General features: G+C 43.8%; 1 protein-coding gene across 8 annotated transcripts in view; it reads right to left on the bottom strand.

Moving 5' to 3' along the window:
- Positions 1-2,809: 2,809 nt before the first annotated feature.
- The window catches only part of pcloa (piccolo presynaptic cytomatrix protein a), an 82,649-nt gene continuing 68,690 nt past the window's right edge, over positions 2,810-16,768 (bottom strand). For 5 of the 8 annotated variants that reach the window (XM_046335299.1, XM_046335294.1, XM_046335297.1 and 2 more), the window contains 11 exons: positions 16,019-16,045; positions 14,127-14,220; positions 13,871-13,942; positions 13,392-13,692; positions 12,512-12,724; positions 10,994-11,200; positions 9,010-9,148; positions 8,850-8,911; positions 6,895-7,029; positions 6,520-6,665; positions 2,810-4,522 (listed from right to left, as the gene is read on the bottom strand). In XM_046335299.1, the coding sequence (XP_046191255.1) occupies positions 4,379-4,522; positions 6,520-6,665; positions 6,895-7,029; positions 8,850-8,911; positions 9,010-9,148; positions 10,994-11,200; positions 12,512-12,724; positions 13,392-13,692; positions 13,871-13,942; positions 14,127-14,220; positions 16,019-16,045 (1,540 nt within the window). In that variant the 3' untranslated portion in view covers positions 2,810-4,378. The remainder of the gene's footprint in view (positions 4,523-6,519; positions 6,666-6,894; positions 7,030-8,849; positions 8,912-9,009; positions 9,149-10,993; positions 11,201-12,511; positions 12,725-13,391; positions 13,693-13,870; positions 13,943-14,126; positions 14,221-16,018; positions 16,046-16,768) is intronic. The other 3 variants (XM_046335298.1, XM_046335295.1, XM_046335300.1) reach the window with 3 other exon arrangements.

Here is a 16,768-nt window from a genome sequence, read left to right as displayed (position 1 = left end):
ATAATCAGCAGGATTTCAAGAACAATAATACACTTGAGATGATATTATGTTGGAATGCCTTGGTAGATGTATGCATAGCTATCATCACATATCTCATACAAAAACATTGTCTGGGAATCAATATACAAAGAAACACCCACCTTGTTTTCTTTGTACAGATATTTAATATTTAGACTTGGGGCAACAGCCGTTGTTTTTACAGCACAATTTGCATAATTTATCAATACCTCCTGTGTACAATCACAAAACCATGACATTAGATTTTTCTGTTTACATACAAGTGGAAAACCAGAGGGATTTTACAAGCATACTCTTTGTACAGTCAGCATACATCTTTAAATAATCTGAGAATTATTCTTCAGAATTTCGTTCCCCTCGTAACGTTTGATCTCTCTATCTTTTCTTTTTAAATAGAATTTCTGGACACAAAAATAGTATGAACGAACCACCAACTAAACATGCAACATCCATTGTTGTGAGCACATTTAAATTCTCCTGCAACTAGTGGAGTTGATAAAATAAGGTTTGTCTGTGTTTGTATCCTCTGGTAAAACTCTGTTGTGTCCGGTGTAAGGGCAAGGTTTATAAGGTCTTTACTCCATCTAAGTCCTGTAGGTATTCTGCCATGTCAAGAGAGTAACATACTGCTTGTGTTCTCATCTCGTCATCATATGTGTTAATGTCAGATATCAAGGAAATCTTTCGGTTTCCTCTTGTAGAAAAAAAATATATGTATTTACAAGGTAGGATATAAAGAGATGGCATTTCTGTGTGTGTGTGTGTGTGTGTGTGTGTGTGTGTGTGTGTGTGTGTGTGTGTGTGTGTGTGTGTGTGTGTGTGTGTGTGTGTGTGTGTGTAGATCTTAGCTAGATAACACACATAGGAAAGGGAGGTCACTTTCAGGAGGACTTGGCCATGCATGGGTGTGGTATGAAGAAACTACTCACGCACGCTGGTATCAAAAAATATCAATTTCAGGTGGGTAACCGTTTTAGATAGAACATCAGGTCATTACATTGTTAAACTTTTTTTGGTCATTTTTCAAATTACATATATACTGGAAAAATAAAACTATTCAAAAGTGGGGGTGCATAAAAACTCAGTGAAAAGCTAGAATCTGTTGGGAGCGTGGCTCTGGTGTTAAGAAAGTGTCCCCTTAGATTCTAGTCTATGTGAAGAGTCACTACTGTGTGTGTGTGTGTGTGTGTGTGTGTGTGTGTGTGTGTGTGTGTGTGTGTGTGTGTGTGTGTGTGTGTGTGTGTGTGTGTGTGTGTGTGTGTGTGTGTGTGTGTGTGTGTGTGTGTGTGTGTGTGTGTGTGTGTGTGTGTGTGTGTGTGTGTGTGTGTGTGTGTGTGTGTGTGTGTGTGTGTCGGCTGGGACATTGGGCTGAAGATTGAGTTTCTGGGTTGAAATATAAGCCCTGGATAATTTTGCTGAAAACAAAATACCTTTCCAATTAGCTATGTAACTTACATCTAACATTTGCTGATGTAAAAAACATATGAAAACAACAAATTGTGTGCAATAAATAAAGTTGCATTTAACGGTATGTGAAAGCATACTTATACAAATCAAAGAGCTATATGTTCTTATTCATTCCCTAACGTGAAGGCAGTAAAAAAACTATACACGTGAACAATACACAAACAGAATAACCCATTGTCCCCTAAAATGCATCGCTAATTCAGACTGTAGAATCTAGATTGATAATTCAGACACAGTCACAACACGAAGTCTATGTTGCATAGAATCAGATGGAGAGAACCTGTGGTGTTTGGTCAATGTTTGGCAAAGATCAAAGGTCAAAAGGTCGCCATTAAACCAACCAGCCCTCACACACCTTGACCCTAGGCAGGTCATCACTCTGAGTGTGTCCTTTCAACTGAAAGCCACGTTACACACCTTCAAATCTCACAGGTCCGTAGCTTAGAGATGCACACCAGCCCATAGCAAATAGTACATGCACACCAGCAACAATAAATGTGTTACCAGGACTATGACAAACATGCCAAAATTTAATAATTTCTTCTTTATTTTACCCCCTTTTGGTCCCCAATTTTCATGGTATCGTTGTTAGTAGTTACTGTCTTGTCTCATCGCTGCAACTCCCGTACGGACTCGGGAGAGGCAAAGGTCGAGAGCCATGCGTCCTCTGAAACACAACCCAACCAAGCCGCACTGATTCTTAACACAGTGCGCATTCAACCCGGAAGCCAGCCGCACCAATGTGTCGGAGGAAACACCATACACTTAGCGACCTGGTTAGCGTTCACTACACCCGGCCCGCCACAGGAGTCGCTAGTGCGCGATGAGACAAGGATATCCCTGCCGGCCAAACCCTCCCTAACCCAGACGACGCTAGGCCAATTGTGCGCCGCCCCATGGGCCTCCCGGTCGCGGCCGGCTGCGACAGAGCCTGGGCTCGAACCCAGAGTCTCTGGTGCCACAGCTAGCACGGCGATGCAGTGCCTTAGACCACTGCCTTAGACCACTGCGCCACCCAGGAGCATTGTAGCATTTCTTCATCAAAGCAACATTGATTGAACTCATGTTCAAACAATAGCCCCAGCTACCAACCTCTCCCCATAGAGAAACAGAGAGCCCAATAGGATAGCTTGATGGAGATAGACACACCAACAGAAACCGTCTAAAGCATGCCACAGCCACCTACTCCCCCACCCCACCCACCCATCCAATGTATAGATAGACAACTGTTTGGAGGCGACCCTGATATATGAACCATGGGACACACTTTACTATACACAGGCCAAGAGGGTAATCAAGTATGGTCGACTATATTATATTACTATCATTATCATAATCCTTATTTATTTAATATATTCATTTGACATACTTATATATATTATATTTCTCTACGAGTGGGGACATACTGTATATTCATCTATACATTCGATAACTTGACAAAGTGCTAAGTAAAACATGAAAGTGTGCATGTGAAGAGATATTTCAAATGTGTGAATGTAAGGAGAAGTCAGAACTATGCTAGTCTTACGCATAGCAGTTCACTGTGTATCTTACTTGGAGGAAAACCAGGCTTGAATCACAGCTAAAACCTGTGGCCAATATTTCACATTCCAAAAATAAAACGTTAAGCCACAATCATCCACAACGGATTGTCTGTGATAAGAATATATCTATTTATCTCTCACAACGACAGTGTACTCAACTATATACAAAGTCAACCTCAAAGGCAACAATGCAACTTTTCACTGTCACGTTCATTAGGTCACCCAGCAGAAAACATTTTGCAACTGAAAACTAAAATGAGTATTTATTCCGGGACAACACCAGGTAGTCCCTCCTTGTTTCAGTCTGTTCTCTTCCATTTGGTGCCTAATAAACATGACCCTGTGCACAAGACTACCCAGTCTGTTAAACCACACCAATTATACTTAGAACAATGTTTATATAATATATCTGATATATCAGCATCTAAATTTACATCTAGAGAAAGAAGAGAAGGGGAAATATTGTTGTCCCAAAATGTAAAAACATGCTTGCCAAGGTCTTTGTACCTTGTGCCAGATGAGGGAGTCATTTCAAATCGAGAATTAGAATTAAAGTGAGAGTATGTCACAAAATATACTGTGCGTCCCTGGATAAAAAATTCTTCATTCATCATTCAGTACTTAAACAATTGAGGAGAATAATCAATAAAACTCTAATAATCATAATTATAATACAAAAATAAGAGGTGCAATCTCCTTATAATAAATCTTCAACATTTAATTCCCAAAATGCTTCATAAATTAATTAAATTATTCTAACAATATACAAAGCCATGAGGGGAATCCACAGGTAGTTAAAATTTCATTCATAAATAAAAACATCTCCAGTCAAATAAAGCAATGAGAGAATCTAAACATGTCCACCCCCTGTATTTATGTGTCAGTCTCTTACGATCATCTTTCTTTGTGGTGTGTTTGAATGTGTTTTTCACTGTGTGTGAGTGTGTGTAATACCTGGTTGATTCTGTTCTTGCTTTGTTGCCTCAATGTCCTCCTCCCTGCCCTGGCTATACTACTTCCTGTAAACACAAGTTAATTTCCTGTAAACACATACCTACTTCCTCCCCACTATCCAATCCCCAGTCACAGCTCAAGCAATTCAAACGCTGACCCCTGACCCCTGACCCTTGACACCAAAACTCAAGATCCACAGGATGCGTAAGAGATGTCTAACTCCTGCACCCTAACGGTCCTCGCCCGACCCCAATGGTGGACCTGTGAGTATGTCCAGTAGGTCCATAAAGAGTGGATCAGTGATGGAGACAGTAAACTCGAGTGCCCTAGCCATCCTCGTCTTTCTCTCTGCGAGTTAAGAGCCTATAGAATAGACAAGGTTAACAGTAGGTTCTTTAGGAGTGGATCTGAGCAGAGCTAGCCAGCAGTTTGTGCCAGCTGACCACTCGCTTCCGCACGTCCACCTTATCCAGCCAGATGTAGGCCTCTCCGATCAGGGTCTTCTTAATGAACTTCCCCCCATTGGACACCAGGAAGAGCTGGACAGAGGAGAGAGAAGAGTTAGACAACCAGAAGAGCTGGACAGAGGAGAGAGAAGAGTTAGACACCAGGAAGAGCTGGACAGAGGAGAGAGAAGAGTTAGACAACAAGAAGAGCTGGACAGAGAAGAGAGAAGCGTTAGACACAGGGAAGAGCTGGACAGAGGAGAGAGAAGAGTTAGACAACAGGAAGAGCTGGACAGAGGAGAGATAAGCGTTAGACACAGGGAAGAGCTGGACAGAGGAGAGAGAAGAGTTAGACAACAGGAAGAGCTGGACAGAGGAGAGATAAGAGTTAGACACCAGGAAGAGCTGGACAGAGGAGAGAGAAGAGTTAGACAACAGGGAGAGCTGGACAGAGGAGAGAGAAGCGTTAGACACAGGGAAGAGCTGGACAGAGGAGAGAGAAGAGTTAGACAACAGGAAGAGCTGGACAGAGGAGAGATAAGAGTTAGACACCAGGAAGAGCTGGACAGAGGAGAGAGAAGAGTTAGACAACAGGGAGAGCTGGACCGAGGAGAGAGAACAGTTAGACAACAGGAAGAGCTGGACAGAGGAGAGAGAAGAGTTAGACAACAGGAAGAGCTGGACAGAGGAGAGAGAAATTAGACACAGGGAAGAGCTGGACAGAGGAGAGAGAAGAGTTAGACAACAGGAAGAGCTGGACAGAGGAGAGAGAAGTATTAGACACCAGGAAGAGCTGGACAGAGGAGAGAGAAGCGTTAGACACAGGGAAGAGCTGGACAGAGGAGAGAGAAGCGTTAGACACAGGGAAGAGCTGGACAGAGGAGAGAGAAATTAGACACAGGGAAAAGCTGGACAGAGGAGAGTTAGACACCAGGAAGAGCTGGACAGGGGAAAGAGAAGTGTTTGACACCAGGAAGAGCTGGAGAGAGAAGAGATAGACACCAGGAATAGCTGGACAGGGGAGAGAGAAGAGTTAAACACCAGGAAGAGATGGACAAAGAAGAGTTAGACACCAGGAAGAGCTGGGCAGAGGAGAGAGAAGAGTTAGACACTAGGAAGAGCTGGACAGAGAAGAGTTAGACACCAGGAAGAGCTGGACAGAGGAGAGAGAAGAGTTAGACACTAGGAAGAGCTGGGCAGAGAACAGTTAGACACCAGGAAGAGCTGGACAGAGAAGAGTTAGACACCAGGAAGGGCTGGACAGAGAAGAATTAGACACCAAGAAGAGCTAGACAGAGAAGAGTTAGACACCAGGAAGGGCTGGACAGAGAAGCGTTAGACACCAAGAAGAGCTAGACAGAGAAGAGTTAGACACCAAGAAGAGCTGGACAGAGAAGAGTTAGACACCAAGAAGAGCTAGACAGAGAAGAGTTAGACACCAAGAAGAGCTGGACAGTGTACCGGACCCCCCACCCCCCCCTATGCTGCTGCTACTCTCTGTTAATATCTATGCATAGTCACTTTAATAACTCTACCTACAGTACTGTACATGTACATATTACCTCAATTACCTCGACACCGGTGCACATTGACTCTGTACCGGTACCCCCTGTATATAGCCTTGCTACTGTTATTTACTGCTGCTCTTTAATCTCTTTAATCTCTCTTATCTCTGACATTTTAATTGTAGGTATTTTTGTTGTATTTTCTTAAAACTGCACTGTTGGTTAAGGGCTTGTAAGTAAGCATTTCACTGTTGTATTCTGCGCATGTGATAAATACAGTTTGATTTGAGAGAGAAGAGTCATGTTTAGAACAGACATCGAGCAGACACTTTTATCCAGAGTATTCTTGGTAACCAGGACCCAACATTGCGTGTGTGCGAGCTGGCAGGCTACTCGATTTATGTAACTTTCTGTCACAAGAGTTCATATCCAGCGTGACACACAGAGCATGTGATATAGAGGGCAGCAGTACAGCACACATACGAGCATCCTACATATTATACTTTAAATGACATATAACAGTATCTAAGACAAGAAAAGAGATGCACGAGGGAAATAGACATTCAGGCAGGCAGACAGACAGACCTGCAGAGAGTGGCCGGTGGGGTTCATGCAGAATCTGAAGGTCTCGTTGAAGGAGGGCTCGCGGTCGTGACGACATACCCGGGTCTTCTTCTTGATGATCCTCTTCTGGGTCGCAATGTTCACCACATACAGCTTCACATAGAGGTCTGTAGACACACACACATATGAACACACTACATTGGTCACAAAATAGTTATCTTCTATTTTCTGAAACAGTCTGTGTGTGTGTGTGTGTGTCTGTGTATGTACCTGAATTCACATGTATCTGTACCATTTGAGTTTGTGTGTGTGCGAGCGAATGTGCATTGACATGAGTGTGTAAACGTGTGTGTGTGTACATGTTTGTGTGTAATGTACATGTACATATAGCAGTACCTGGCAGGTGGTCTGGAGACTTGAACTTGTAGGTGATGTTTCTGCACTGGAGAATCTCCAACACCAGCTGGTCTCCCTCTGTCTTCAGCTCCTTCCTCAGAGCTATCTTGATCTCTCCCATTACCTGGGTCTTACCTACACACACACACACACACACACACACACACACACACACACGTTAATTCACATATACACACACCGGTGGAGGTCGGTGCCGTTTAAAAATTAGGGAGGACAATTATTTTTTTTACAAGCATGGCCTTATTTCTATTACAGCATATTGGATGACTGTCATTCATATTCCATTCACCCAGCTCAATGTAACAGCAATAGGTTTAGCTACTACATAATACTACAATTTTGCCTGTACCCAGTCTGTGAATGCAAGTTTACAATGTAGGTGCACAGGTTGAGAGAAATTTGAGCAATCAAAGTGATAGACATTGACACAATCACTCTTGCCTGCCTATAGCTGAGCTAGGGTGTAATCATTAGTCCAACAGTTGAATATGACAGTTTTCATTCGACAAATTCAGGTATGTTATCCCCGTTTCATTCCGTTTGCTTCCGTTTAAGAATTTATTTTTCAACAGAATTGGCGGAATGAATACACCCGTGATCACATGCAAACACAGTTCACTTTGATCCCTTTGATCGTTGTGTAATTCCTTACCACATCTACGTGCTCTCCTCCTCTCACCTTTCCCTTCCCTTGTGGACTTCAGTGCACAACACATTAGCTGCTTGTGACCAGGCTAAAAACAAATCTAAGCCAAACCTTCATATCATAACCGCTAACTGCTACACACAGCCTACATCACCATATTAACATCATAGTCAATATAGCTACTAGAACTAATGCATTAGTAAACCCGCTATAATCATGCAGTACAGTGTACAGTCAGCAGCAAGCAGTTTAGCAGTTACACCGGCGGGCCCCTGTGGCAATAAATTAATAAAATCAAAAGCTTACCTTGACTTGGAAAAGTTCCAGTGTTGGATAGCAATATCCAGCTAGCTAACATAACATCCCTCTCTGTTTGAGCTGGTTTGTTTGACTAAACTAGCTAGCTGCATTCGCTAGCTAAGTGAAAGTGAAAAAAATACAACTAAATATATCGCTATATAACTGTTCAACTATTGTCTTTCTCTTTGAGTCAACTACTTACCACATTTTGTGCACTGCAGTGCTAGCTAGCTGTAGCTTATGCTTTCAGTACTACATTCATTCTCTGATCCTTTGATTGGGTGGACAACATGTCAGTTCATACTACAAGAGCTCTAATAGGTTGGAGGACGTCCTCTGGAAGATGTCATAATTATTGTGCAAGTCTATGGAACGTGGTGAGAACCAATAGCCTCCTAGGTTTTGTATAGAAGTCAATATACCCAGAAGGGGACAGAAATTAGAAATTAGCTGTGCTCCGGCTACACCATATTGGTTGCCTACAGAGTGCTGTTGAGTGTACTGTAGACCTTCATTGCAAAACAGTGTTTTAATAAATGATTTGGTGACGTGAATATATTTATTATAGTTTTATCTAAAAAGCATAACTTTTTTAATGTTTCACTATTTTAATGAAATTCAATAACGATGATGGTCCTCCCCTTCCTCCTTTGAGCAGCCTCCCCTGATCACTAGAGTGTTCCTTCCATGACACGTGTCAGTACTGTATGAAGTATGCTCACAGGGTCAGATGAATGTGACTGGTGCTGTCACTTCCTGATGACTTATGACTTCACACCAGTCACAACACTCACACTGGGATTCAACTAAACCTGCCCTAGAGAGCAGACCAGCTAACCATAGTTACATCTGAGGGATGTGTTGACACATACTGTACACACTGAAGCTCACAGGGACATACTCACACCTAAACACACACATGCATGCACACCATAGAATTACGCTTCCACCTCCAGGTGGTATACACACACACACCACTGTGACTTACCCTCAGAGTCCATATGGCCCATTGGTGACATCATCACGTCAGTGCCATTTGGAATCTTCCCACTGTCCGGAACAAGATCATATCAAAATACAGAAATATACACACTGAGTGCACCAAACATTAGGATGTAAAATACAGTATATACAATGACCAAACTCACAACCGAGGGACCTGGAAGATGGCACTGTCCACGGCATTAGTCCCACCCTCGTCCTCCAATAGGCTGTGAGCACTGCCACTCAGACCGCTGTCCAATGAGGCAGCTGTTACCGGGGCGTCGCCGGACCTGCCGGGCCGTGCTGTACGGAGATTGGACGACACAAGTCATGAGAGAGAGAGAGGGAGCCCTATATAGGCCTGGTTGAGAATGTACTGCCTTATGTGGGTGCACTATAAGTCTCAATAAAGGCCTGGGTAACTGTCTCCTTTGGTTCCATTGTTGATATAGTATTACACCACCCATGCCTACTGTTACTATATTAAATATTATTTAGCACTTTGAGTGTGATGTATAGCTCTTCCACTTTATGTGACATAACATTGTGTGTGTGTGTGTGTGATCTACAGAATAAGGTCAGCCAACACCTCTCCTCCAATACATATCACATTGTTATTATGAAAAGCACCACAATACTATAGAAGACAGGCAGGAAGCATACACATATGGGCAGATGTAGTAGCATACGTACAGTATCATCCCTCACACATAAACAGGACAACATTTTCAAACCACTTCATCATTGGACACACAGAGAGAACACAAGGACATAGACACATAACGATCCAGAGAAACACGATCAAACATTAAGCAACATAAATATGTTCACAACAGACCAAACAAAAGGCCCACAGACCCTATTACGCATTAGTAATCTAAATGTCAGACTAAGTGTGTGTCTCTGCTTTGTGGGGATAACTCATCATTTTACTCTAAAACACATTGATGTAAAGTTACTTAAGCAATTTTACATTTGTTATGCAATCATCACAATTACATCTTAGTAACTGATCGTAGTTTCAAAACTTGAATGGTTTAAATGCCTATTTATGTGTTTGCTTTGCAAAAGTTACGTATAATAAATGCACTGTTTATATTCACAGGAACTTCTATAGTAAGTAAGTGTGTTACTGACTGGGTTTGACCTGCGTCTTCTTTGTTCCACAAGACTGTTAGCCAGCTGAGCTAAAGCCTAGGCATTAGCTCTGAGATCTAAATGCCAAAACAAGTTCAAATCACTTCTTTAGGTCTGGCAAGGTTATACACAAAACCACCTCTGTCACATGAGTGCAGTGGTGAGATAGATATAGAGTATGACTGGTTGGTTGTGAATGGCGTGGCGTGGGATGTGTGAGTCACGTGACATGAAACTGGATCTATGCCGACGCTCTTCTCTCAGGCCTCTCGACACGATAAGAAAAAAATAAACGTTTGCTAATACCATTTAATGACCCAAGGGAGGAAAACAGAGTAAAAACGTGTACAGGTACTTTATAAAGTTTTATAAACTGCCCTGAATGCTGATTGGCTGACAGCCGTGTTATATCAGACCGTATACCATGGGTATGACAAAACATGTATTTTACTGCTCTAATGATGTTGGTAACCTGTTTATAATAACAATAAGGCACCTCGGGGTTAATGATATAAGGCCAATATACCGCAGCTAAGGGCTGTGTCCTAGCACTCCTCATTGCGTTGTGCTTATGAACAGCCCTCAGCTGTGGTATATTGGCCATATACCACACCCCCTCGGGCCTTATTGCTTAATGGTTTTATGGTAATTGCTGTCAAAGCCTGATTTATTGTTAGGGAACAATGCCGGAGCCCTGGATTGATAGTCTATTTCCTGGTATTAGCAAACTGTGTCCGCGGTCATTAAGAAATTGTGTCTCGCTGCATGAATCTCTGGTTGTGTGGCTGGCTGTGTGGCTGTGTGTTAGCTCTTTCTCTCTCTCTCTCTCTCTGGTCACAATCTCTCATAATATCCCTTTCTGTCTGTTGTACCTTGTCAGATCTCTTTCTGTCTGTTGTATTGTGTCAGATCTCTCTCTTTCTGCAGGTGTGCGTTAGTATCCCAGCCTGTCTCTCTCCGGCTGCAACAATCTTTGCAGTCAGTCACACGACAGAAACGTGCGACTCTCACCTCCTTCTCTCTGTGGCCTCTCTTCAGACATGGCTTTCCTGAAGGTCAGGTGTCTGCCGTCTGCTTGGCTCCCAGTGGCCGATGCTGCCGGGCCCGGCGGGGCGGGAAGCGAATCGGATTGGGCTTTCTGAATGGTGAGCACGCCCACTATGGTGTGTCTGTGGTGCCTCAGGGAGAGGCGGCCTCTTTGGGCTGGGGGGTAGGAGACTGGAGGGCGTAAGGGGCGCAGGCACGGGACAGGGTCACGCCATGTGGGTAGAGGGCAGAGGTCAAGGCCGGGGGCAGGGGGTGGGCAAGATGGAGACTCAGAAAGCAGGAATATCATCACCATTGAAACCAGCTTTACTCTCAGTCACATGCAGCCACAGTGTGCTGTGCACAGTCGCCCCGGCCCTCCACATCACATAGGGGTGGGGCGTCTACTGATGTGCATTGTGCTCCAAAAAAAACAAGTGTGGGTGGGTGGGAGAGGGGCAGCGGACTGCATGCACAGCCATATCCAAGTGGAGTAGCTTCAGAAAGCCGGCCATTTTGGTATAAAACAGAAACCAAAATAAGTCCAAAACACAGGGGAAAAAAGGTATAATGAAATTTAAACGGAGGGAGAGCGTTAGGTTGGGAGACTTTCTTCTGAGTTCATCGTTGTAAATGCTTGGATCAGGTAGTTCAAACGATTCAAGTGATATCTAAGTGTATTTCCTAGCCTTCCCTCTCTTGGACCATGACACCATGACCAGTCCAAACTGAATCAAATATACTGTGTCTACTAATCTACTGATTCTACTGTGTGTACCATGGTAGTCAATGGCTTGACCAATCATGTGAGAGCACTGGCAGTGCTACTGTGTTCGGACACTGATTGACAACTGGTCCCAAAGGGATTTTTCAAAAGCCCTACTTGTTTGTCGGGAGTCAGTCTTGTTTAAGATCATCATTGTCATTCTGTGACATTCTGTTAACTGTCTTACAACATTAAATTATACAAGAACATTTAAAAGAATGTTTGAAACAAACTTGGCTTAAGGGAGGATGATTATGCCTGCAACCTTATGAGTCGTTATTTAAACGTTTAGTTCCAATTTATGATCTAATTTAACAGAGGGTTTAGTTTCTGTTTTTAGAAATGTTAGTTTAGTTGTAGTAATTGTATATTTCCTTTTTATCAACCTTTTAACCAATGAAGTATAAAATGTTTTTAACAGCAATCTTTGTGGCTCTGGAGGTACATTGAAACAGGGTAAACTGAGGAGTAAACTTTAGTGTAAACTCTAAAACAAGAAGTGCTAGAATACGGTAAGTGTGATGCTGGATCTACACACCGTGGGAACATACAGAAGAGAAGCAGTGAGGGGGGGTACGGAAGGCACCAGAAGTAGGACAAATAAAAAAAGGAGGGGGAAAAAATAGAAGGAAAAGGTGAAAAAAGAGAAAACAAAGAAAACAGCTCAAACTGGACAGAAGGGGGAACAGATGAGCGCGAGGCGGCCATGCTGCGGAGGCTTTATTTGCGTCTTTTACTTGGTTGGAGGCGGTGCTGCTGCTGCGGAGCCGGAGCTTCACCCGTTGCTACAGCGACACCGCCGGCGCCATCCTGCTGGTGTTGCCTTGCACTTTTGCGAGGCGCTGCACGTGGAGCCGCGCGTGGCGTATGTTGGCTGTGTCCCTCGGACGGGGAAGGCTTCGATGTGCCGGGGCTACTGTGAGATTTCTCAATAGTGGGCACCTGCGTGTCTAGAACAACCAAATTCACCAATTAGCATCTATCATTACCATTAAAGCTACCATCTGTTATTGTGCTCTTCTGTTTTTACATCAGGGCTAGAGAGCTACTAAGCTACATGCCACATTCTGTAGCGCCCTGTTTGAATGACCCTTTGGAAGTTGGTATTTTCCAATTGTTTGGGCCACAAGTTTTCCACTTAAATTTGGGGTTTTCCAATTAAGTTGAGGGTTAAGACTGAGGAGGTGGGGGTTGTTTTCAAAGCCTTCCATGGCCACGTTGTGTAAGGATGGGAATGGAGGAAGCTGAGGGTAGGAAAAGTCTGAGCTGAGTGGAGTCATGGCAACAGCAGAAAATAAAAACATGGCAAAGCAAAGAGCATGAATCCAAAGCTATAATGGGTGAGGCTGAATAGTGAGGGAGAAGTGACAGAGGGGGGATAGAAAGAGAGACAGAGAGAAAGAGAGAGACAGGCAGAGATAGCTTGGCAGACAGAGAGAGAGACAAAAACAGCTAGAGAAAATGAGAGAGAGAGAGAGAGATAAAAAGAACAAGGGAGAAAAGGAGAAAGGGAGAGAGAACCGGAACAGGTACAGATAGAGAGAGAGAAAGGAGTAGGGTAGGTTGTTCGTGATGACTAAGAGGCCAGAGGGAAGGGAAAGACAGAACCTCTCCTACCCTTGGCTGGATCAGGGAAGATCCCGTGGCTCCGGCTCTTGATGACCGACGACTTGGGCGGGTCCTGGTTCCCATGGGCGGGTGTTTTGGGGGAGGCGTGCTGCGAGGGGGGCTTGGGGGAGTCCTGGTTACCGTGGGCAGGGGTTTTGGGGGAGGTGTGCTGCGAGGGGGGCTTGGGGGAGTGCTGGCGCCCCTGTGCTGAAAGGGAGCGCCGGTGGTGCTCTCCCTCACTCTGTTCCTTCAGAGGGAGCCAGCGTGGGACGTTATCCATGTTAGCTGTGTTGGACAGGTCCATCAACACCTAGAGGAACACCCACATACATCTCCTTTAACATCAAGAACACCTACACACATTCCCTTTAACATCAACCTCACATAGTGGATGGCTGCTTCTTATAGGAAACTTACAGCAGCATCACAGTAATGTATGTCACCCTCACAGAAGTGCTATGGACAAAATGCATGTCTTTCTCTCTCACCTCTCCCAGAAAGTCGTTGGAGGAGCACTTGTCGTAGTCCCACACGCTCACCTCCAGCAGCTTCTTCCTCAGCTGAAACACAGCGCACGCACACCACACACACACAGACACACACACACAGACACACAGACACAGGTCGCACACACATTATTATTCCTCTAAACTCACAAATGCAGTATTCACAGTAACCAGCACACATCAAACACACAGGACATTGTGGTTATCCCAAAAGCAGTTAGTTATACTGTAGCAGTACCTGTTCCAGGTGGATGTTCTTATAGATAACAGTCTGGTTCCACTCTGGGTTCAGACTCTGGCCAGCTTGTTTTGATCTCCTCTTATTCTCAGCACTGGAATCACACACAGACAGAGCAGGCCATTAGCAAGGTATGCACACACACACACACACACACACACACACACACACACACACACACACACACACACACACACACACACACACACACACACACACACACACACACACACACACACACACACACACACACACACACACACACACACACACACACACACACACACACACACACACAAAACATAGAAATTCAGAACACAATGTTAGGGTGCAGGGCACAATGAAAGGAAGTAGCAAGCTATGTTAAGATGTAGGGCACAATGTAAGGGTGTATGGAACAATGTAGGGCACAATGTAAGGGTGTACGGAACAATGTAGGGCACAATGTAAGGGTGTACGGAACAATGTAGGGCACAATGTAAGGGTGTACGGAACAATGTAGGGCACAATGTAAGGGTGTACGGAACAATTTAGGGCACAATGTAAGGGTGTACGGAACAATGTAGGGCACAATGTAAGGGTGTACGGAACAATGTAGGGCACAATGTAAGGGTGTACGGAACAATTTAGGGCACAATTAAAATGGAAGACTAAAGGGAGCAACACTGGATACAACGGATATCACAACATCAAGAACAACGTCAGGGTGAGGTACAAAGTAAATCACAATATCAAGAACAACGTCAGGGTGAGGTACAAAGTAAAACACAATATCAAGAACAACGTCAGGGTGAGGTACAAAGTAAAACACAATATCAAGAACAACGTCAGGGTGAGGTACAAAGTAAAACACAATATCAAGAACAACGTCAGGGTGAGGTACAAAGTAAAACACAATATCAAGAACAACGTCAGGGTGAGGTACAAAGTAAAACACAATATCAAGAACAACGTCAGGGTGAGGTACAAAGTAAAACACAATATCAAGAACAACGTCAGGGTGAGGTACAAAGTAAAACACAATATCAAGAACAACGTCAGGGTGAGGTACAAAGTAAAACACAATATCAAGAACAACGTCAGGGTGAGGTACAAAGTAAAACACAATATCAAGAACAACGTCAGGGTGAGGTACAAAGTAAAACACAATATCAAGAACAACGTCAGGGTGAGGTACAAAGTAAAACACAATATCAAGAACAACGTCAGGGTGAGGTACAAAGTAAAACACAATATCAAGAACAACGTCAGGGTGAGGTACAAAGTAAAACACAATATTAGAACAACGTCAGGGTGAGGTACAAAGTAAAACACAATATCAAGAACAACGTCAGGGTGAGGTACAAAGTAAAACACAATATCAAGAACAACGTCAGGGTGAGGTACAAAGTAAAACACAATATCAAGAACAACGTCAGGGTGAGGTACAAAGTAAAACACAATATCAAGAACAACGTCAGGGTGAGGTACAAAGTAAAACACAATATCAAGAACAACGTCAGGGTGAGGTACAAAGTAAAACACAATATTAGAACAACAATTTAGGGTATTTTATATGTCTGACAGACATGTGGGGAAATGAGTTATGGGAAAGTGGGGAATTATATGTTAGGTCATATCGAGGTAGAGTCTACTGTAGTATGCATATTAGAACACAATCTAAGGAGGTAGGGAACAATATGAGGACATAGGGCAGAAGTGTACAATGCATGGGAGTGGAAAGGTGTTAGAGTGAGTATATAGTGACTAGCTGGGGTTATACGCTCGTCACCAGCACCACATGCATTGGGCCCTGAGCCTTCAACTCAATCGTCATCACAATCCAGGTCCAACCTTACTACAACCTAACAGCAACCATCAAAGTCAAAAGTCAGAGTGGACAAATCACATACCTGGCATTCTGGACAACCATGACCTGACTGAATGGGTCCAGCATGCATTAAATATAAGAACAGCATACAAAAACAAGAGTCAGAGTCAGGGGGGTAGGAGTGTGTGTGGGGTGTGTGGGGTGTGTGTGGGGTGTGTGTGGGGTGTGTGTGGATGTAGTTTTGGTGGAGGGGGGATGGTTAAGTTAGCAGTGAGGGTTCAGGTGTGTGGTGGTGGGGGGCGGGCAGTGTGGTGTGTGTGTATTTGGGGAGGTCAGTAACAGGGAAGTGGGCATGGGGCACAGGATATGTGTTGGGACAGTGAGAGAGGAATGTGTCTGTGTATCGTGAGTGTGCATTTTCCCCCAGCGTGTGTGTGCTTGTATATGCATGTGTGTAACACTAGTCCAGTGGTCCCTAAGGACTCCATAGATAAGGGTAGTGTAAGTGGGAGAGCTGATTACAACATGACATAATCACATTGAGCACTGAGATCCAGACGGCTACAGTGTGGATCGTATTACAAGCTATTATGAGTCTTATCGATTTCCCTGCTCTATTCCGCCTAGCAACAAGAGCAAAGGGGAAAACTCAGCAGAACTACATGGCAAAATAGAACATAATTTACATCATGTTTAGGGTATTACATGTGTGTCGTTTGACGCTGATTAGGTGTTAATGACTCCCTTCATAAAAACTAGGTATCAAATGTCTACATAGAAACAGTTCCTAGAATGGTAATTACATTTCATGTCATGTGACAGGCTTGTAACA

This window comes from Oncorhynchus gorbuscha, unplaced genomic scaffold, assembly GCF_021184085.1.
Source record: "Oncorhynchus gorbuscha isolate QuinsamMale2020 ecotype Even-year unplaced genomic scaffold, OgorEven_v1.0 Un_scaffold_700, whole genome shotgun sequence".
NCBI classification, from domain to species: domain Eukaryota; kingdom Metazoa; phylum Chordata; class Actinopteri; order Salmoniformes; family Salmonidae; genus Oncorhynchus; species Oncorhynchus gorbuscha.
Note: the sequence above shows the minus strand (reverse complement) of the source record. Positions and strands in the feature narration are given on the sequence as shown.